Below are 22,500 nucleotides of genomic sequence, written 5' to 3'. Positions count from 1 at the left end.
AAGCTCAAATATTTGTTTTCATCCTCTGTGTGTTATTGTTAGCATATAGAAAGGCTACTGATTTCTGTGGGTTTATTTCACATCCTGCCACATGGCTATATGTACTTAATAGCTCTAAGAGTTTGCTGGTAGAGTCTTTAGAGTCCTTTATGTGTAGAATCTTGTCATCTGCAAATGACTACTTGATCTCTTCCTTTCCAATTTTTATCCCTATTATATGTGTCTCTTGCCTTATTACTATGGCTAAGACTTACAGGACTATATTAAATAAAGTGGAGATGTGGACACTTTTGTAATGTTCCTGGTTTTAGTGGAAAAGCTTCAAGTTTTTCTTCATTTAGTATCATGTTGGCTGTAGGTTTGTCATAAATACCTTTATTATGTTGAGATATGTCCCTTCTATTCCTAGTCTCTGTAGGACTTTTATCATGAAGGAATGTTAGATTTTGTCAAATGCATTTTCTGCATCTAATGAGATGATCATGTGATTTTTGTCCTTCAGTCCATTTATGTAATGTATTACATTTACCAGTTTATGTACATTGAACCATCCCTGCATCTCTGGGATAAAGCCTACTTGGCCAGGGTGAATGATCTTTCTGATATATTCTTGTATTCTGTTTGCCAATATTTGGTTGAGGATTTTTGCATATATGTTCATGAAGAAGATTGGCTTGTAATTTTCTTTTTTTGTTCTATCTTTTCCTGGTTTTAGTATCAGGGTGATGCTGGCTTCATACAAGGAGTTTGGTAGGGTTCCTTTCTTTTCTATTTTATGGAAAAGTTTGAGAAGCATTGGTGTTAGTTCTTCCATGGTAATTGCTTGAATCTCCATACTTGTTATAGCTCTATTTAAGCAGTTAATCTCATCTTTATTTAATCTAGGTAGGTCATACAAATCAAGGAAGTCATTCATTTCTTTCATATTTTCAAACTTAGTGGATTATATATTTTTATAGTATGTCCCTATAATTTTTTGAATTTCTCTGGTATCTGTTATTTATTTATTTATTTTGGTTTTTCAAAGTAGGATCTCATTCTAGTCCAGGCTGACCTGGAACTCACTCTGTAGTCTCAGCGTGGCCTTGAACTCATTGTGATCCTCCTACTTCTGCTTCCCAAGTGCTGGGATTAAAGGCGTGTGCCACCACGCCTGGCTCTGGTATCTGGTTTAATGGTGCCTTTTCATTTCTAGGTTTATTAACTTGTATCACTTCTCTCTTTCTTTTGGTCAGATTAACTAAAGATTTATCAATCTTGTTTATCCTTCCAAAGAACCAATTATTTGTTTCATTGATTCTTCCGATTTGGTTTTTTTTTTTTTGGTTAATATTTTATTAATTTCTGCCCTACTCTTTATTATTTCTTCCCATCTGATTTTTGGTTTGCCTTGTTATTCTTTTTCAAGGTCTTAAGATGAAGCATTAATTTATTTACTTACAATCTTTCTAATTTCTTAATATAGGCACTTAAAGCTATAAATTTCCCTCTTAGAACTTTCTTCATTATGTTCCAAAGGTTTTGGTATGTTGTATTCTCATTATCATTTGACTCTATGAATTTTCTGATTTCCTTCTTGATTTCTTCATTGACCTGTTCCTCATTTAGTAGTGTACCGTTTAGTTTCTATAATTTTGTGTATGCTCTATAACTTTTCTTGCTATTGATTTGTAGTTTGATCCCACTGTGATCAGATAGGGTGTAAGGCATTATTTCAATTTTCCTGTATTTCTTAAGATTTGCTTTGCATCCTTATATATGTTCTATTTTTGAGAATGTTCCATGTGCTGCTGAAAAGAATGTGTATTCTGCAGAATTTGGATGAAATGTCCTGTATGTTTCTGTTAGGTCCATTTGTTCTATGACTTCATTTAATCCAGACCCATCTGTTTATTTTTTGCCAGGATGACCTGTCAATTGATGAGAGTGGGCTGAAGTAACCCACTACAACTGTGTTTGGTGCTATCTGTGACCTTAGTTCTAATAGCATCTGTTTGATGAAATTGGGAGCCCCCATGTTAGATGCATATATATTTAGGATTGTAATGTCCTGTTGGAGTATGCCTTTAATCAATATAAAGTGACCTTCCTTATCTTTCCTGACTAATGTTGGTCTGAAGTCTATTCTGTCAGATATTAGGATAGCAACCCCTGCTTCTTTTCTAGGCCCATTTGCTTGAAACACTGTTTTCCAACCTTTCACCCTAAGATGGTGTCCATCCTTTGTAGAAAGCTGTATCTCAGAAGCAACAAATTGAAGGATCTTGCTTTTGAACCCACTCTGCAAACCTATGTTTTATTTTTGGATTTAGTTTTCCTTGAGTAATTAATATCCTTACCTACAGAGGTATACAGATTATCCCAAAATGTTTTAAAACAGATACCAAGACTTTATATCCTGCTTTGACTGCCTTTTTAAACAAAGTTTATATATGCTTAATTCTTTATTAAGTGATTAATTTAAATATGCAAATAAAATGTCTCCAAATTGTTAATATATTCCGTTTATTTCTTTATTTATAACTGTGAAGAAAGGCAGAAAATATGCATATTGTATCTTGAGTTTTCACTTAAAGTGTTTCTAAACAGTTTTCTGGGTTTTCATTTTTAAAAAAGTTTATATATATATATTTAAATATATATGTATACTTGTTACATATATATTATATTATATATATTTGTTGCATATATATATATTGTATTATATATGTACTTGTAACCTATATATATTATATTATATATATACTTGTAACCTATATATATTGTAATATACATATATATATGTAGTATTATATATACGTAGTATTATATATATGTATATACTTGTTACATAAAAGGGAACACCAAGTGTTATTGATGGTTATTACATTTTCAAGATCAGAAGTTTAAATTTTTTTTGTTGTTGTTTTTTTGAGGTGGGGGTCTCACTCTAGCTCAGGCTGACCTGGAATTCACTGCATTCTCAGGATGGCTTCGAACTCATGGCAATCCTTGTACCTCTGCCTCCTGAGTGCTGGGATTAAAGGCGTGCACCATCACACCTGGCTAGTTTAATTTTTTTTTAATATTACTTTCCTATTACTAATGTTTACAAAGTAACTTACAGACAGGAAATTTATGTTCTACATTTTTCCATCAAGCCTTTACTTGATATAATTGATCCTGTTTATAACAATAAGATTTTTTAAATAGTGTTCTGCTCTTACTAATCCTTATAAAAATGTCCTAAAAACAAGGACTTTTATGTTTTATCTTTTTACTAAATGAGGCCTATAAAACCTAAAGTTAAATTATATCTAACTGCTGATTTTCTTCCTTTCTCTCTCTCCCTCCCCTCTCCCTCTCTCTTGAGGAATGTTCTCATTTTAGCTCAGGCTGACCTGGAAGTCACTATGTAGTCTCAGGTCTCAAATTCATGGCAATCCTCCTACCTCTGCCTCCTGACTGCTGGGGTTAAAGTCATGCACCACCATGCCTGGCCCAACTTCTAAATTTCTATGCTTTCTTCTTGGGTAAATCCTTTTATTTGTTTGATTTAACACTTGTTTCTGTTTCCAAAAATAAAGTTTTCTTAAATATTGTTCTGCTCCCATATATTTTCCCATTAGGTAAAAGCTTTATTTTTTTATGGGAAAACTTATTTTAATAGATAAGTTTGTATAAAATTTCATTGTGTTGATGCTCTTTTATCCTCTCTACATAAATATATTAAGACCTAGAACAGAATGGAAAATTAGATTGATGTGATCCAGCAATATCTTTTTTAAAAAAATCCTTTTTGTTTATATTCATTTATTTATTTGAGAGTGACAGAGAGAGAGAGAGAGAGAGAGAGAGAGAGAATGGGCGTGCCAGGGCCTCCAGCACTGAAAATGAACTCCAGATGCATGTGCCACCTTATGCACCTGGCTTACATGGGTCCTGGGGAATTGAGCTTCGAACCAGGCAAGTGCTTAACCGCTAAGCTATCTCTCCAGCCTCTAGCACGTTCTTTCTTAAAGGCTGCCACCTTTTTCTCTCTGAAGAGCTGCTTTCTTTCTTGCCTATTCAGCCTCACATGGAAGACCCTAGGACAAAGCCTCCTAGCAAACAGGGACAACAGCATGTTATGTGTACAGAGGGAGATTTGCTGCCTGGATAAAACAGAACCAAAACCTGAGGCTCCTGGAAGCCACACCTGTTTTACTAGGACTTGAACGATGAATTCTAGTAACTGTGGAGAGTTAAATATTACAGGTCCAGAGCCAAAATTACAGCTCTGTAACCAGCAGAGACACGTCTGGTTTGGGGTTATAGTTCTTCTAGACATACTCTTTGTAAGCTAGACCTGGGCATAGAGCCTTGCTTACTTGTTTCAGGTTCTCTTGCATGCCAGGGCTCCCTCATGCTTACTGAGAATTTTCTGCTTTGCAATGTCTTAAGTACAGATACCTCTTTGATGATACCAGTTCAGGTTTTTATTTTCCATTTATATTATTCCTATAAGCAGATTCAATTCAAAATGGTTTCAAAAATACATATTGTTACTTTCTTAATAACCATGTCATAGACTGCCCCCCCCCCCACCAGCCCTCTGCTAACTTGATTCATCGAGATCATTACAGCATGCCACAATGGTTTCTTTCTCCTTCTGATACAAAAGTACAAATATGAGCCCTTGACTCAAAAACCCTGCAATGGGGAAGTCTCTATCTCAGCTCAAACAAAGCAGTTACAGGTGTGATCATGATGTCCACCACCCCGCAAGGCTTCCCCTTCCTCTTGGAGCAAGACAAGGAAGCTAGCTGCTTTCAGGCAGCTTCAGTTAGGAACTGAGGCCCAAAGAGAGCTGACGCCATTTCACCCCGGCATGAATGGAACTCATGTCTGATGCAGACTCATCTACAACAGCCTCACAGTGCCCCTGCTTCACACAGTCTAGCATGCTACATAGACAGAGGGCCTTCACTACCCAGGTGGGCTGGCCCTGAAGCCTGCCCCTATCAAATCTACAAAATTTGGATCTCCCTTAGCATACCTTAATCTGAGGAAAGAATCCATTTTCAATGAACTATAAAAGCCTGTCTCTGCTGTTTCCAATTCCCTCTCTATTTCTCTTCACTATACACAGTGCTGCTTGGCTATACTTGAGTCTAGCTTCCCTAACCTACCTAGCTAGGTGTGGAGAGGGAGCAGAGTACTGTTCATTGGTTTGAGTTTTTCTGCTTGCCTCTGAGGTATCTTCTCACTTTAGTTACTTGTATGATTTTCCTGTAGTCTCTGAGTCTACAACATGAGTATTTCTCTTACATTCTAGATCTACCATGTGGACACTTTCTCTAAACTCTGAACCTGCTACCTGTGTAACTCATTTCTCAACAGTCTCTGTTTTGATATTTTCCCCCACCATTCTTCCTTACATCATCACCATTTGTCCTCTTAACGTTATTCCTTGGGGAAGCTCAGGGCGGATGCTGTACTTCTTCTCAGTCCATCTATATAAGCACCTAGGTTCTATTGCCCATGTGTTTATGGCTCTGCCCAGCCATTTCTCTTAAATGCATCTCATGGATTATGCTGTGTTTTCCACATGACTGTGGGTTTCCTGCTTCTCACATGCTTATGATTCTGCTCTAGCTTTCTCCCTAGATCCCAATATCACTTAAATAAACCCCACAATTTATGATTTCTCCCCTAAATAAACTTAATAATTCATAATTTATCCTTCTTGAGTCCATTTTATCAATCTCTTGTTAAAACAGGACAAGACCCAAAATTGGAGTTCATAAACTTTAGGGAACTCCTCCTGAGCCCCCAAATCCTACATCACTCTCTCCCCCTTACAAAAGTATTCCTTGGGTTCAATTTTTTAAAAAAAAATATTTTTATTTATTTACTTATTTGACAGAGAAAGGAGAGACAATGGGCATACCAGTGCCTCTGGCCACTGCAAACAAACTCCAGATGCATGTGCCCCCTTGTGCATCTGGCTAACGTGGGTCCTTTATCTTTGCAAGCAAATGCCTTAACCACTAAGCAATCCCTCCAGCCCCTTGTGTTCTTTTTTTAAATAAATGTTAAAAAGAAACCCCGATATGGAATGTAAGAGTCCCAGAGCTCTCTATTCATCTCCCTTCATCCCCACTCCCATCCAGCCACACTCTAAGTCTGGGATTCTGGAACTACCTTCCATTACAGTCACTGAGGATACCTCCAGGCTAAGAGGAGGGAATGCCACCTCATTTCCTTCCTCCAACTAAAACCTCAGCATACCACCCATGACCCCTCCCTTGTAGTTTCTCTCCTCATAACTTTTCTCCACTCTTTGGCCTTTCTGCTCCAGGTGCATGCACCCCCTTCTTTATCTCCCTTGTTCTCTTTTCTTTCCTTCCATTACTGTAAGTCTTAAAACCAAGAAACTCTCTCTCTCAGTCCTACTGGAACCCTGAAACTGAAAAGAAGTGTAATGTTATGATGATGTGATTATTCGTATTTTGAAGCTGCTCTTGGAAAAAAATAAACACATACAAGCAAATGATAGTGGGATTCAAGCATTTTTACAAAACCTGGATATTGATTTTTTTTTTTTCAAGGTATGGTCTTACTGTAGCCCAGGCTGACCTGGAATTCACTATGTAGTCCCAGGGTAGCCTTGAACTCACAAGGATCCTCCTACCTCTGCCACCCAAGTGCTGGGATTAAAGGTGTGTACCACCATGCCTGGCTTCTGCATATTGCTTTTGAACAGTAGACATTTCCTTATTATTATTATACTGCAGGAATTACTCAGGCAGGTGAGGTCATCAATTTTACTACTAATAATCTCTCTCAGATACTGCACCTTTTTTTTTCAAGTTTTGAGGCAGGGTCTTATGTAACTCAGGCTGGTCTCAAACTTGCAACTATCTTCCAGCCTCAGGCTCCTGAGTGGTGGGATCACAGGCCTGGAGCACCACACCCTGGCTTAGACACTGCATTCTGTATGATTAGAGGGAGGCTTTGTAAATCCTCTTTTATATGAGATTTCAGTTAACTAGCCTTCTACAGTTACACAACAGAACACTCCAAATAACTCCTCGAGCACTGAGTATGTTGCATGTGGCTATCATAGTTAGTTTACCCATTTTCTCTCCTAGACCTGTAGCTTCACAGAGAGAAGGACACAGGTAATTCTATCTGCATAACTTGTCACTGAATGAATACAAAAGGACTGATTAGGTAAATATTTCCCCAGGTTAAGATCCAACACTAATTAGTGGACTATTGGAGTTCAGCTCCCATCAGATTCACATACACAGAGGAATTCAATTTAACTATTTCATGTTAATAAGACGAGGGAGAAAAATCAACAGCAATAACAGAAGCAGAAAATCTCTTTGCAGACTTCTTCTCATGTATATAACTTTGGTAGCTGTCATTATTTTAGCAGACAAGCTTAAAAATAGAAGTATTTCATAAGTATTTTTGAGACATAAAACTATTACCTTTGAATTGTATTTATTTTCTCCTCATCATTTCCTTGATCCATTACACAGACCCAGTGATCATAGAGATCTGAAGAAAAAATGCTTTCTGGGATATTTCTCAGAAAATCCTTAGATGAAATAAAAACAAATATTTGAAAGCATTATTCTCACACAAAATATGTATTTGAAAAATCAGAAAACATTTTGTTGAAAAGTTGTCTTTTCTTCAAAGTACACAAAACTCTGTGCCAACTCTGTCCTGACTTGTGCACATAGAAACACGTGTGCTGATATTTGTCTAAACAAAACACTGGGATAAGGAAGTTGATAAAAGTTCCAGAGTGCTCTCCCCCAGCCCTTTCTCTCCTGCCTCCTGATATGGTAACTGATGATACTTGTGGGAAGAAAAGAGGAAAATACTACTTTCAGCTCTCGCCTGGTCATAACACCCAAGGAAGGGCAGTTTCTCTTTTTGTCCTCCATACCTTCTCTCTCTCTCTCTCCTCACTGTCTTTGACTCTTTTGCTCCCTGGCAATTTTCTCTCTCTGCTCTCCCATCTTCTCTCTCATTACAATGAAGTCTTGAACTCAAGAAAAAGTTTGCTTCAGTTCCTCTATCTTGAACTCAGTATCTGATTATCCGGACTACTGTGGGAAAACTAAACTACAGTCTGTTTTGGCTGAAATCTCTTGCCTGTAAACATTATAGTAAACTAGTTCAATAACAAGACAGGATATGGCAGTAAACCACCCTAAATTCTTTCCCTCATTCAAGGAAATGTACAAAGGTAATGGTGAGAAATAGAATAATAAACATTCTACATGTATTTATTCATTTTCCTCATAGAAATTAATAAAAGAAAATCCCTGTTATTTTAGCACACTGCATTTCCATTGGTATTGGTGGGCAAATGCTTCAAGGTACCACCTCAATAAATATTAGGCAGAGAGAAGTTAATTTAGTGACTAAGTACATTAACACCCTCAATAGAGGTTGGCTAACTTCAAAAAATATCTGTTTAAAATAGAGACAAGTCAAAGTCTGAAATTAGGTAATGTTGAAGTTATAATCAGTAACTTTATATGCCTCATAACTTGTATATATACACATATATATGTATATTTATTTATATTAGTGAATTGTATGGAAATCTCTCTAGCTACTTATAAGCTCCTTTGGGGAAAGGAGAGATCTGTACTTTCTTTGTATATGAAAACATAAAGCATAGCCCAGCCAAGGTAGAGTCCATTACTGAACTGATAAAATGTGTCATATGGCCAAATACTGAGGGACAAGAGCAGTTTGCTAAGCTGTGATTGAGATGCTATGATAGTTTTAAGAAGTTCTTTGTTGTAATGTCACAAACTTTACTGTTTTTCTTCTTGGACTGGTTAATAAGAAAGGTGGACTGAGTTAGTCTTCCTCTGTTTTATATCTCCTGGTACAAATGCACTTAGATACTTGTATTTGGATATAGCACCATATACACTGCCCCTCTTTTGTGAAATCCACCAAGCTTTCATGATTCCAAATCAATTTTAGTTGCAGCACTACTTTAAAAGTAAGATTTGGGAGGGGTAAAATCTATTATTTCAAACTAGGATAGTGATAACACATTTCTTCTTAAATCTCAGTGGAAAAAACTACTTATGATCTGTCTTAAAGGAAAACATCATTAAATCTTAAACCTACACTTGAAAGATAATAACTTGTAACATCCCAGTGAACTCTCCCACAGCTGGAATAACATGTTACGAAATAGAGACACCATCCAAGCTGTGAGGGATATGAGAACTGACTCTGAATTACAATTCCTAACTTGCAGCACCCAAATGAAATTCTATTCTCCTTCACAGATCCCAGGCCATCAGAACTTTCTAATTCATCTGAGATGAGTTTGTGTGAATTATATGTGAACTTTCCTCAAGGGTATCAGGGATCAAAATTATGCTATTTTGAGCAGCCTTTGTCCATTTAGTTTGAAGAGTTACACTTATGTCTAAGCAAAACCAGATATGTAACAGGAAAACTTAAATTATACTTTACATAGTTTTAAAAATAAGAAAGCTAAATATAAAAATTAATACCTTTATCCTCTTTTCCAAAACCATTTTGGGTAGGAATAAAAAGCCACTTACACAATGATAAAACTTTAGTTGCATGGAACTCATTTAACCAGGCTTTTCAATCATTTGCATCATTTTTGCCTTTTGCTTGTTTTTGGACAAGTAATATTCCTGTAATTTAAACACAATTTGGTATGCTGGAACCACATGTCTTTGCACATCAAATGTGGTAAAGGCAAAGGAAGGCTCAGACACTAGAATCATCCCCATGCCCCTTTCCAAGTAGAGGCAGTGTAGGATGAAGGGAAAGAATATTTGTGGGCATAGTAATTATGGAAGTAAGAGAAATTTTCAGTAATGTCAGCAATTTTTGCTTTAGTTTAAGACTAATGTTTATTTATTATGGTAACTTAAAAAATGCCATAGTTTACTTTTGAAACTCGTACTTCCATTAGGAAGACAAATACTGAGGAAATCACCATAAGCAGGACGCATGTCTTGGTAAACATGTTCTCTTTGCTGTTAAATCTTATCATAAATCTGATTTTTGTGCTAGGGATGGTAGAGGTGAAGATGAGTTACCTACTGTAGAAGGAAACAAACGAAACTCAAGCATATCTGATGTGTCATATCATTACTGTGGCTTTTAAAGTCTAATGGTGACTTTGTGCAATGTTTTTTTAACACTTTTAAATCTATCATGCTTCTTTTCAGATAGGAATAATATTTATAATGATACAAATTATGTATCTTACTCCAGACCTAAATGACAGGGTTGTAGAGGGTGAACTTTCCCTACCTTTAAGACAGATGCTATTACAAAAATAGATTCACAGTCTAGATGTACTTCGACTCCAGAATTCAGTTTCTCTTTTAGCTCTCTACAGGATTTTATATTGGCCGACTGCCTGAAGATGCCTTTTGTGAGTGGACCTTTTTGATTAAGAAAGGAAAGCATATCCTGCAAGGAAGCAAAGAGAAAAAATTAAAGTGGCACTTCACACATCTCAGCCAGCCAGCAGGTACTTGCCTTCATTAGCTGCTAGAGGCCGGAGTAAAAGAACAGGCCTGGAGCTCGATGGATCTCTAGAAGGATTCAAGTCAGGTTTGTGGGCACAGAGCACTCATTCTCAGAGGCTGAGGACATGGTGGGGCTGGGGGTTTAGTGACTGGTCACAGTGTACACAATGTCACTTAGGAAGAACAAATTAGTGAGATTTATTGACAAAACAATGTACTATAGTCTTTAAAATCCTGAAGGTACTTTAAGGATTCTAATTTTGTTTTCTATCTATCTGTCTTCTACTTGCAGTAGGTATGCTGACAAGAAATCCATGAGGTCTGAAAACCAGTTGCACCACTTATGTACTGTGCAACCCCAGGCTGGTTTTGAATTTGTAAAGTGAAGGGGATGGTAAAAAGTAACCCCAAAATTTGTTGTGAAGGACAAACAATTGGGTGGCTGTAAGAGTGTTTGTTTGGCACTTACAGACAACACAACATAGGGTTCCAAAGTGTAGGAAGCACAGTGCTTGAAGGACACTGGATATGGAACAAATTTTGCTTAATAGAGATTAGTGAACTTCTTAGCTGGAGGCAACACAAACTCTGTGGATACTTTCTGTTCCATTCTATACACAACTGATAGCTAAATGCCAGAGAACATATGTTGGTGCATTTTTAAATGCCTGAAATACAAATAAGCTGGTTTTAAAAACTTGAAAAAATATAAGATTAAGAATCTGTTGCTCAAAGCAATACAAGGTTTTCATAACATCACAGTTAAACAAAAAAGGATTTTATGGCAGCACAGCACATTGTGATTGATCCAAGTGGACTTCTTTTGCTTTCATAAAACAAGTATATTAGATCATCTCTTCCTAGTTTGTCTTCCTTAAGATGCTCAATGGCTAAATCTGATATTTATTTTATAAAGGAACAATAAAGATTTTCAGTCAGTGGTAAGGGTATTCATATTTTTCTGTCTGTATGTAGACTTGCCTCCTAGAGTGTTTTATTCCCAAAATTTCCTCCCCCATTAATTTACAAACCGAAATGAGACTTACTAAGATAGGCTTGGGCAGATTGTCATTCTCACATATATCTGGTAGAGGAACTCCAAAGAGCTGTCCTGGCATAGGAGACGTTGGCGACATAGGCAAGCTGTCCAGGTGAGTGCTAGAGCCTCGCCAAAAGGCCCAGTTGATAATAGATCTTCTCCTTTTAAATGCCTTCTGGCCTGAATCTAAACGGAAATGAGACTATGGTGAAAACCAATGTTATTCATTCAATCTTGTATCTACAATTTCTGTTTTATAGCATGTGTGTTACAATGGCTCAAACACAGAGCTGCTTATATATTAATCAAGTGTTTGAGTTCTGTCAATTTTGGGGGCAGCACTGAGCTGTTCACTTGAGCTTTGATACTAATTTTCAGATGTAGAACATAGGTCTCTCAGGCTGCATATGCAGTTCGGTGGTACGGTACTTGCCTATCATAGTAAGGCTCAATGTTCCATCTTCAACATTGCAACACACACACACCAAAAAAAGCCCCATTTCAGTGAACTATAAAAACTTAAAGCAAAGGGTACTTTATGCTAACACACTCAGTTATCAACATTAAAGGTGTGCCAAGCATTAAAAAGCTGAAGATTCAATTAGATCATAATAAAACTGTGAGAAAACAAAGTTAAGAGGGGAAAGAGGAGGACAAGATGAGAGAAAGGAAGGGGAGGAGCAAGAAGAAAGCTGTCTCTTTTGAATTATTTTCTAGAAACATAGTGCTTTATGGTCTACATGTCACTATACTCCTACGGACTGAGAGGAGAAGCCAGTGTCCTGCATTTTCCCTTTTGTGGCTCATTACAAAAGCGCTATGCAATCTTTTCAAGTTCAAAACCTCAAAAGTATGTTAAGCCAGCATGGATGGATACAAACATAAGTGAGACCTATAGGCACTGAGGTGGCGGGGTGAAAAAATCTGAAGAGAAGCCTGTACACTTATGGTCTGATGACCTGGAGAATGGAGATGCAGGTAACCACAGCAGAAGGATAATGACTCTGACGGTATGTAGACCTGGAGGACTGAGACACAGGCAGCCACAGTAGCTGGATAATGACTCTCATGTATGTAGACCTGGAGAACGGAGATGTATGTAGCCACAGTAGCTGGATAATGACTCTTACAGTATGAAGACCTAGAGGGCCAAGATGCATGTAGCCACAGCAGCTGGATATTGATTCTTATAGTATGAAGACCTAGAGGATAGAGATGTATGTAGCCACAGCAGCTGGATAATGAGGTAGATGCCAGAAAGGAGGAAAACTGCTAATGGGAGCTTCCCATATCCTAGATGTTCCCTCACTTCTGACAGGCACCTGATGCAAACATTCATAGGGAAGATTCAAAACAGCTTGCAATTGAAGTTATACAGAACTGGGATTTGAAGAACCACAATACCTAGAGAACTCCCACTGGTTGACTTTCAACTCTGGCTACATGGTATTTCTATCCAAAATGAACACTCATTCTTCAGTATTCATGGATAAAGGAATAATGCAGGAGATGATCCAAGGAGGGCATGGGCAGCAGTATCAAATGCTAGTTTCAAAGAACTCATTATCTTGTTTGCCTGCAAAGCAACAGCATTTTTTTTCTTCAGAAATATGTACTTAAACCAAATATGAAAGAAGCTACATTGTGGGAGGATAGGCAACATCTTCCTAACCAGCCTTCCTACCATTGCCCACACTTCTCTTCCTTAGCAAGTAGTACACACTGAGGAAAGAAATTCTCTATAAGTTCACACACTCATTTGGACTCTTCTCTTAACTTTAAAGTGTAAAGCATATTACCTATCTGTCAGAGACTTATTGAGAGTATTATGAGAATAATGTGTGAAAAGTTTTACTCTCCCTGGTCATGGTTTTGATCAAAGCTGCTGTGGCACCAGGCTCCTTCCCACAAAGAGAACTCCTCTTTGTACCTCTTTACTGCCTCTGAGAGGTATGCACACACAAAACAAGAAAGGTCTCTCTTCAACTACAGAGCTGCCTTTGGGCCTTAGGCATTCTCAACCACCACCCAAACAAAAACAAAATGGGAAATTTTCTTTGTTGGTAATGGGGAGCTTCACATATTATATATACTTCTGTAAGAATATAAAAAAATAGAAAAGGAACCATTTAAAAAATAATTAATTATTTATTTGAGAGAGAGAAAGAGATGAAGAGGAAACAAGAAAGAATGGGTGTGCCAGGGTCTTCAGCTGCTGCAAATGAACTCCAGATGCATGCACCACTTTGTGCATCTGGCATATGTGGGTCCTGGGGAATCAAACCTGGGTCCTTTGGCTTTACAGGCAAATGTCTTAACCACTAGGCTGTCTCTCTACCCTAGGACCCATTCTTAAATCCAAGTTCCTTTTTATGTAACAAGCTGTGCAGATGTTTGTGTAACATGCACGCTGCTACTATGTACGTTGAATGATTGTACTCAGTCTGGTTTGCACATACTGAGCCTACTTTTTTCCTGAAACTATAATATTCATTCTTAGCTTTCATATACTTAAGAAGAATGCTTTTTCACCGAGTTATATACCTAGCTGTCTTACAAATGTAGACAGAGGATAAAGTAGAAATTGTTTTATTTATCTTAAATAGTTTCAGCTGTAGTCATGCCTTTTGTTGTACATAGCATTCACTTTGAGAGTTTATGTTCCCTCTGGTGCTAAGAAAAAGACTGATTTCAACTTACTTTATTTGTAGAGCTTTCAATGTATACTTCATATTTTTAAAGGTCAAAAGCTGATGATAAAATGTGCTATTGCCATAAAAATGTAAAGGTGATATAAATGGCTAATAAACTAGATTCATATGAATTTAGCTTTAAGTAAACCTAACATGATTTAGGCAAAAAATTTCATTTTTATAAATCTAAATATTAAAAATTATAATTTGAATAACTGTGGTTAGAGAACAATAGTCATAATAACAAAAAAGTAGAACAAAAAGATGTGTCTCGTGTTTTTCCATCTACCACCAAAGTTCAGTTCAGTTTCAATTTAGCAATAAGTCTGACACACATGGAGAGTGAGACTGAACTGGGAACTGGCAATAGACTAGAACCCAGGAAGCTCCAGCAAGCTATTTCAGACCACATCCAAACTGTTTCACTCCAGTTTCTTCGTACTAGGGATAATCAAGTCATCTAATCTTTTATTCAACTTATGTTCTATTATATACACTGATAGGATGAGCATTCAAGTCTTGAAAATTTTATGGTCTAGATTCACATGCATACATATAAATACACCTGACAGACTTTCTGTGTGTTACAGTGGCGATTCATGTAAAGTGCTCTAGAGTCACAGAGGAGGACAACTACTATCTTAAAGGGACAAAATCTTACTAGAAATCATATATTTGAGTTTTTCCTTGAGACTGGATATTTTAATGTCCATATCTGGAGCACCCCCTTATGCAGGAGCTGTTCATTGGACACCAATAATGCCTAGGATGAGTTTCAATAATCCAAGTTTGGGGGTGGCTTTTAGAGAGGCCTCTTATCATTCTGCCTTTTGTTTAAGCATATTTGTAGTAGATCTTCTCTACACAGAAGCAGAACCTTAATAGCTTGGGATAATAATGCTCACCTAAGAATATGCTGGTTAACAGAGATATTTTCCTTAAACTTAATAAAAGAACACCACTGTAGCCTGGCGTGGTGGTGCATGCCTTTAATCCCAGCACTCAGGAGGCAGAGGTAGGAGGATCATCATGAGTTCAAGGCTACCCTGAGAATACATAGTGAATTCCAGGCCACCCTGAGCTAAAGTGAGACCCTACCTCAGAAAACCAAAAAAAAGAACACCACTCTAAATTTAAGCAGATATCAGTAAGTCAACATTACTAAAGTAAGCCAATTGTCACAGTATTTCCAACTCATGGGAAAGCAGTGACTAGAAAAATTAGAGTATTTAAAATAGAAATATCTGATCATTGTAGAATTCCTTCACAAAAGTAAAACATGGAAACAAGACTGCAGCAGAAGTATGTTTATTTGCTACAGTTTCAGGACAGCTATTTACTAGTGGTAAGTCAACTAAATTCTGTATTCTTTCAGTAAATGATGAAATATGTCCCCAGGAGCTATATTTAAGATTATAAGTCTTTTGATGCATGTTGAACACTTGAGGGTATTAGGAGAAATACCAATATAAATTAGTTAACATGGAAAGTGCCTTTCCTCACTTCTTGGTAAAGGACACTCACACTGTCAATTGTCTGCTCAAGAAGTCAATGCTAACTTTAAGTATATATAGCCAACAGTATGCAGAATAGGAAAAACTGAAAGCATTTCCTCTAAAATCTGGAATGAGACATGTGTGCCCACTATCTCCACTCTTACTTACATAGTTCTCCAAGTCTCAGCCACAGAAATAGGAAAAAAGAAGGACATAAAAGGGATGAAAATAGGAAAGGAAGAAATGAAACTAACCTTATTTGTGGATGACAAAATTTTCTCTTTAAGTGACCCTATAGACTATCAGAAAACTCTTAGCTTTTATATAGTACCATGAATTTGTGGGGGGAAAAATCTGCAACAGCTTCAAATGTTACTGAGGTGAGGCATAAACCTTACCAAACAACAACAGAACAAAATTAAAACACTACAAAAAGAAACAAAAGATGTTCAAGGTTGGAGAGACCTTCTGTTGTGTCTGGATCAGTATATTGTGAAACAGCTTTAAAAAAAAAAAGTCTATAGATGTGATGCAATTCCCATCAAGCTTTCAATGAAATTCTTTCCAAAACTAGAAAAAAACCCAACAATTATATTAACACAAAAGACCAGACATAATCAAAGCAAACAAGCAGCCCTACTGAAGGCATCACAATTCCTGACCTAAAATCATACTACAGAACAACAGTGATAAAGATAGCATAATACTGGTACAAAACCAGCCATATAGACTAATAGACTAGAATAGACAGCCCAGACAAGTGCCTTAACCACTAAACAATCTTCCCAGCCCTATTTTTAGATTTTTATTTATTCACCCAGTCAAACAATACTTATTTATACTCCCTAACACTGTCCCAGGTGCTGGAATAAGAGGATCCAAATCTCTACCTTCTCAGTGGATGTAAATCTTTAATATCTTGGTAGCACTTAATCAAAATGGCTCAAAGATGTGAGCAAGCAGTCTTAGAATCTCAAATATGATTTACCATCATGTGAAAAGGATGGCTAGTGCAAATTAAAAGTAAGTTTGTGCAGCTGGTATTGGCAAGGGAGTCCTTCATGACTGATATGTTGATGACTTCAGCATATTACAAAGATTGGTGCTAGGTCATCTTTAGAAAATGGCAAGGTTCTCTATTGCTGATTCTCCAGTCCCTCCCACCCTATCATTGCTACCTAGCAGATTCAATTTATAGATGTGTGTGTTCATGCCCACCTTTTCTATGCGGGATCTAGGGAGTTGAACTTGGCAGCCTCTAGCCTAAGAGATCCTCATGGTTAAGTGGCAAGTGCTCTTAACCATTAAGCATCCTCCCCAGCTGAATTTCTCCTCTGGTCTCCAATGTGAATGAGTCACATGTATCTACATACACACGTGCATATACCATATATCACAAAACAATACACAAACTCTACACATACACACACACAAGTGACAAGGCTGACTGTGTATATGTGGAAGAATCCGTATAAAACAGGTGATTCAAACACTAGAAGAAAACCCCTTAGAAAAACACAGTTAAGATTGCTCAGCGAGCTTGGAGTGCCTATTTGAGGTTGGTTATCAATGACATGAAAGTACCCATCTGTGGTATAATTTTTTCAATAAGTGCTTGGTATTCATGTAGAGATGGAATTATAATAGGTATATAGTAGGAAAGTAGGAACTAGGAAGGAGGATCAAAAATGCTGAGGTGATTATTGTAATAAACATATAATTCAAGTTTGGGAATGGAAGGGAGCTGTGGTTGGAAAATCTACATAACTCCTGGAATTCAAATGAAGAGAATTATGGTAGAACAATAGACTAGGCAAAGGAGTATGGGCCCCTGGGGGTGGGGGGGAACACACAATGAATAGACTGTTTCAAAAAGAGAAGGCTCTTATAATTGTTTTGTCCAATAAAATATTAAAATCTAGAATTGGAGTATTACATTGATGTTGCCATTCATTTTATTTTATTTTTTAAATTTTTATTTATTTATTTGAGCATGACAGACAGAGAGAGAAAGAGGCAAACAGAAAGAGAGAGAATGGGCGCGCCAGGGCCTCCAGCCACTGCAAACGAACTCCAGACAAGTACGCCCCCTTGTGCATCTGGCTAACGTGGGTCCTGGGGAATCGAGCCTTGAACTGGGGTCCTTGGGCTTCACAGGCAAATGCTTAACCGCTAAGCCATCTCTTCAGCCCTCATTTTATTTTTAAATATTTTATTTTTATTTATTTTATAGAGACACAGAGAGAGAATGGGCACACCAGGGCTTCCAGCCACTGCAAACAAACTCCAGATGCATGTGCCACCTTGTGCATCTGGCTTACACTGGTCCTGGGCAATTGAAATGAGGTGCTTTAGCTTTGCAGGCAAGCACCTTAATGGCTAAGCCATCTGTCCAGCCCTGCCATTCATTATAGAACTACAGATAGTTTTGAATGACAAATAAAATAAACATATTCAAGCAGGTTTTGATTAAAAGGTTCTTTGATGTGTATTAATGTTTAAGCAAAAAAAGCTTTCACTGTGAATGGTATTTAATATGTTGCCTTCTGCATTGGATAGTTACATAGAGATACTTCATAAAATTGGATCATTCAGCAAGGAGGTTATAAATTGAGAAAATGAAAAGTCTATTTTTTTTCAATCATGCTGTTTCTAATGAACCAGACAAAGATAAAAATTTTCATCTGACATTCAGGTGATGCCAGAAGTCTATTATGGCCTCAGTGATCTTTGTCAAAGCACATACCTTCTTTTGAAATTTATTATTGTTTTGCCTATTAGTAAAAGTAAATTTCATGGTTCACTGAATCCACTATTTGTTTCAAACTGACAAAGGCAGATGTAATTTTCTATTATATAAAAATAAAAATAATAACTTCATGCATTAAGCTGTAACTCAAGCTTGGGCAAGGGCAAATCATGGTACTACCTTACATTGAACATCACTGCTACAATATAGTAGCCTTACTTTTAGGTGGCAAAGAAACATCTGTGTTCACATTAGACTAGCATGTTAAGGAAAGACTTCTATAGAAATCATGTTATTCTTCACATACTTATCAGTACCAAGATCCAGGCCAAGGTATCACAGTGTGCTGACAACCATCACTGACAGCCTCCTTTTATAATGCGGTCATTTAGAGGGACACATGGTGGAGTGTGTTACAGTACAAAGAAGGCATTGAAGCACTGGAAGCACTGCCTGAGCCCTTGATTCTGCAGTGGGCATACAGCTAAAGGGGACAGAATGGTGAGGAGAAAAGGGACAGACTGCTGCCACTTACTGCTGGCTATATTAGTCCATGATGCCTATGTTGAATTATAAAATTATCTACAATCCCACATTTCCCTTTTAAAGCTCTTAGTAGCAAGTTCAGCTGAGCCGGAGATTGGGACTTTGCCTTTGAACTGTGTTTGTGTGGAATGAAAGCCTTTGCTGAAAGAAGGGGTCTGTGAAGGAGGAAACACGTACTCACCACTCAGCTGCTGGGCTGTTGCCAAGCGGCTGGGCTTCAAGATGAACTGGCACTGCATCTCTCGGGGCAGCTGTTCCATGAGGAAGGGTTCTTGGAAGTTGGAAGCAGTGGCAGAATCCTTTGATCCCTGTGTCAGGAGGGCAGTGTCGCGGAGATGGCTCATTTTAATTCCATAAGGATATTCATGCCCTAAAAGAGAAAACTCTGATTCAACTGCAGCCTGTTTTGTGCCACAAACTGGAATGTACTGGATTTATCCCTGGGATACCTTGTATAAGCAATCCCTTTGTTGACTGAATGACCAGCACATATGCTCTTAAAGTAGGAGACTACTGCACAATGCAGGTGGCCCTACCAAATCAAAGTAGTTTTATGGCAGTAGATAGTGGGTGAAGGAAAAAAGAAAAAGTATTCAAAGAATATTTTACTTGGAATGATTGCACAGATTAGCTTGTGAATTGTATCATGTTGATTTTTTTCATCGTAGGACATTTAAGGGTATTCTAGTTTTTCCCTTGACTCAAACTAGATCTATACATAAATCTTCAGTAAATTCATATTACTTGTATCAAGTCCATGAATTAAGATATTAGTAACCTACCTATCATTACAAGAGACAGGTAAGTAAACACTAGTTGGTAGAAGTACTTACAAATAAAAACAAAAACATACACATCTGACAAGAATCACTATTATGTGAGGTGTGTTAGTAACTGTCTGAAATTTTGGTGTTTAGGAGGCCAATACAAAAAGGTAACTCTAAGTCTGAAGACAGTTTGGGTTCCATAGCTCAAGGCCAGTTCTAGGCTACAAAATGAAAGCATTGTCTCAAAAAGTTCCAAAAGAATCACTATTACTGTCTTTAGAAGGCATTTAATTACAGTTTAAAATATTTTATTTATTAATTTGAGAGAGAGAGGAACATAGAGACAGAATAGGTATGCCAGGGCCTCTAGCCACTGCAAATGAACTCCAGACACATGAGCCACTATGAGCACCTGGCTTATGTTGAGTACTGGGAATCAAACCTGGGTCCTTAAGCTTCATAGGCAAGTGCCTTAACTGCTATGCCATCTCTTCAGCCCTGGCATTTTATCAGTTATATAATTAGCTTGTCAAGAGCATTCAGACTTGTTTATTTGATTTATGTTCTCCTTGTACTGCCTTCCTCTGAGATTGGTATTCACAGGCAATAATTAGAAGGAAAACTCTAATAGATTAAAAACATAGAAACAGATCTACACATGCATTTACAAACTAAGAAAAACTAAACTTTAAATATCTTATTATAACATGAGATATTTTTTTCTGTAGTACTCTAGTAATTATATTGCCTTGGCATAATCCTTAATACTATTATAATGTAGATTTAAAATAATATTTATTTATTTACTATTTATTTGAGAGAGGGAGATAGACACAGAAGGAGAGGTAGATAGAGAATGGGTACACCAGAGTTGCTAGCCACTGTAAATGAACTCCAGATGGATGTGCTACCTTCTGCATCTAGCTTATGTGGCAGGCACTAGGGAATCAAACTTGGATCCTTAGACTTTGCATGTAAGCGCCTTAGCAGCTATACCATCTCTCCAGCCCTAGGTTTTTTTGAAGTACAAACTTGGATCTCATGTATCACAGGATGTAACTCAAAACCTCTTAATCTTCCTTTCAACCTGACACAGGCATACCATGTAAATGTGTTATTAATCTTTACACATTATACTAACTAGTAGAGAAGAAGGCAAAAATGGTCCCATAACTTAAAATTCATCTAGCAAAAAGCTAGAAGCTAATCTATAACTGTTTTTTGAAACACATCAGGAGAAATTTTTGATTTTATACTTTGAAAAGTGGCAGTTTAAGAGCTCATAATTAAAATAGTTATGAGAGAAATAAAGTAGTAATAAGCCTAAAAGTTAATATCTACCTAGTTTTAACTAGCTTATTAAAATTATTTTAAATTCCTATAACTTTCATTGTTTCCCCTTTCTTTCTTCCTTCCTTCCTCCCTCCCTTCCTCCCTCCCTCCCTCCCTCCCTCTCTCTCTCTTTCTTTCTTTCTTTCTTTCTTTCTTTACAAAAATGGCAACTTCAAAAAATAGCCGGGCATGGCGGCTCATGCCTTTAATCGCAGCACTCAGGAGGCAGAGGTAGGAGGATTGTTGTGAGTTCAAGGTCACCCTGAGACTACATAGTGAATTCTAGGTCAGACTGGACTAGTGTGAGATCCTACCTCAAAAAACAAGATGATAACAAAAAAAAAAAAAACCTGTTTCAGATTGTTTTGCCCTCAACTCTGTATGAAAGCTTCCTATTTTCTGTTCGAAGACCCTGCACAGGAAAAGTTGGGTTTCAAACTACTTAGATCACCTGAAATACTCAGTTACTCAATTATGACCTCTACTGAAAATGAAAGAATTACAATGTCTGGTATACAATAAGCATGTTGAATAAAATTTAGCTTTAGGATCGTATGGCCAACTAAAACACAAAGCTCTTAGATTTTCATAGAAACTTACCAATGAGTGGATATGGTGCTGCTTCTTTTCCAGAATTAACCCACAGCTGGTAATCTTTCTCAGAGCCCTTGGAGACAGAAGTCACATTAAGTCTTTCATGTTACATAATTGAGTAACACATTTTGGGATGTTGTTATGTATTATACAAGAAAAGCCTGGAGACCATGGTAAATGTTACTACTAAGCACATGGGGTTATTTTTGCATGGCTGTGCTGACACCTGCTTATGACTCGTACTCCCTTGACTTCCCAAGTACTGGCAGTGGATCCACAGGTTACAGTGGAATCAGACCCTCCCTACCATTAAGAACCGCAAAATGTGAAGTTGCTACAAAGTTCTGCTGGAAAGGAAAATGAAACTTTCTGATTATAAACAGCTTATCCTAAGTTTTGTGGGTCTGGAGTTCTCAAAGAGTACTGGACTCAACCTTCAACAGGCCCCTGCAAAGATAGCCTTGTTATCTGGAGAGTCAACAAAGCTTTAGCTCAGCCATTCTGACTAGGAGATTGACCAAAGGGAGAAAGCCTGTGGGGACAGTCTGTGCTGGCCTCAGTTTGGGCAAGCCCACTCTGGATACAGAAAAGGATAAGAATTCTACCCAGAAAATAAGGCCAGTCATGGAAAACAACAAAACTGCTCCATAGCAGAATTATAATCTAGCAATATAATAAATCTTACTTGAAGAACCACTACACTAAATTATACAGATTTTGCCAAATTCTCTAAGAGGGACAAACTGCTTTAC

General features: G+C 37.4%; 1 protein-coding gene across 2 annotated transcripts in view; it reads right to left on the bottom strand.

Moving 5' to 3' along the window:
- Positions 1-22,500, bottom strand: part of Arhgap20 (Rho GTPase activating protein 20) — a 99,065-nt gene that overhangs the window by 9,819 nt on the left and 66,746 nt on the right. For both annotated transcript variants that reach the window (XM_004666431.3, XM_045145214.1), the window contains 5 exons: positions 21,755-21,821; positions 19,237-19,425; positions 11,579-11,757; positions 10,312-10,473; positions 7,464-7,573 (listed from right to left, as the gene is read on the bottom strand). In XM_004666431.3, the coding sequence (XP_004666488.3) occupies positions 7,464-7,573; positions 10,312-10,473; positions 11,579-11,757; positions 19,237-19,425; positions 21,755-21,821 (707 nt within the window). The remainder of the gene's footprint in view (positions 1-7,463; positions 7,574-10,311; positions 10,474-11,578; positions 11,758-19,236; positions 19,426-21,754; positions 21,822-22,500) is intronic.

The sequence above is a fragment of the Jaculus jaculus genome, chromosome 3, assembly GCF_020740685.1.
Source record: "Jaculus jaculus isolate mJacJac1 chromosome 3, mJacJac1.mat.Y.cur, whole genome shotgun sequence".
NCBI lineage: Eukaryota > Metazoa > Chordata > Mammalia > Rodentia > Dipodidae > Jaculus > Jaculus jaculus.
This window is presented reverse-complemented; position numbering and strand designations above follow the sequence as displayed.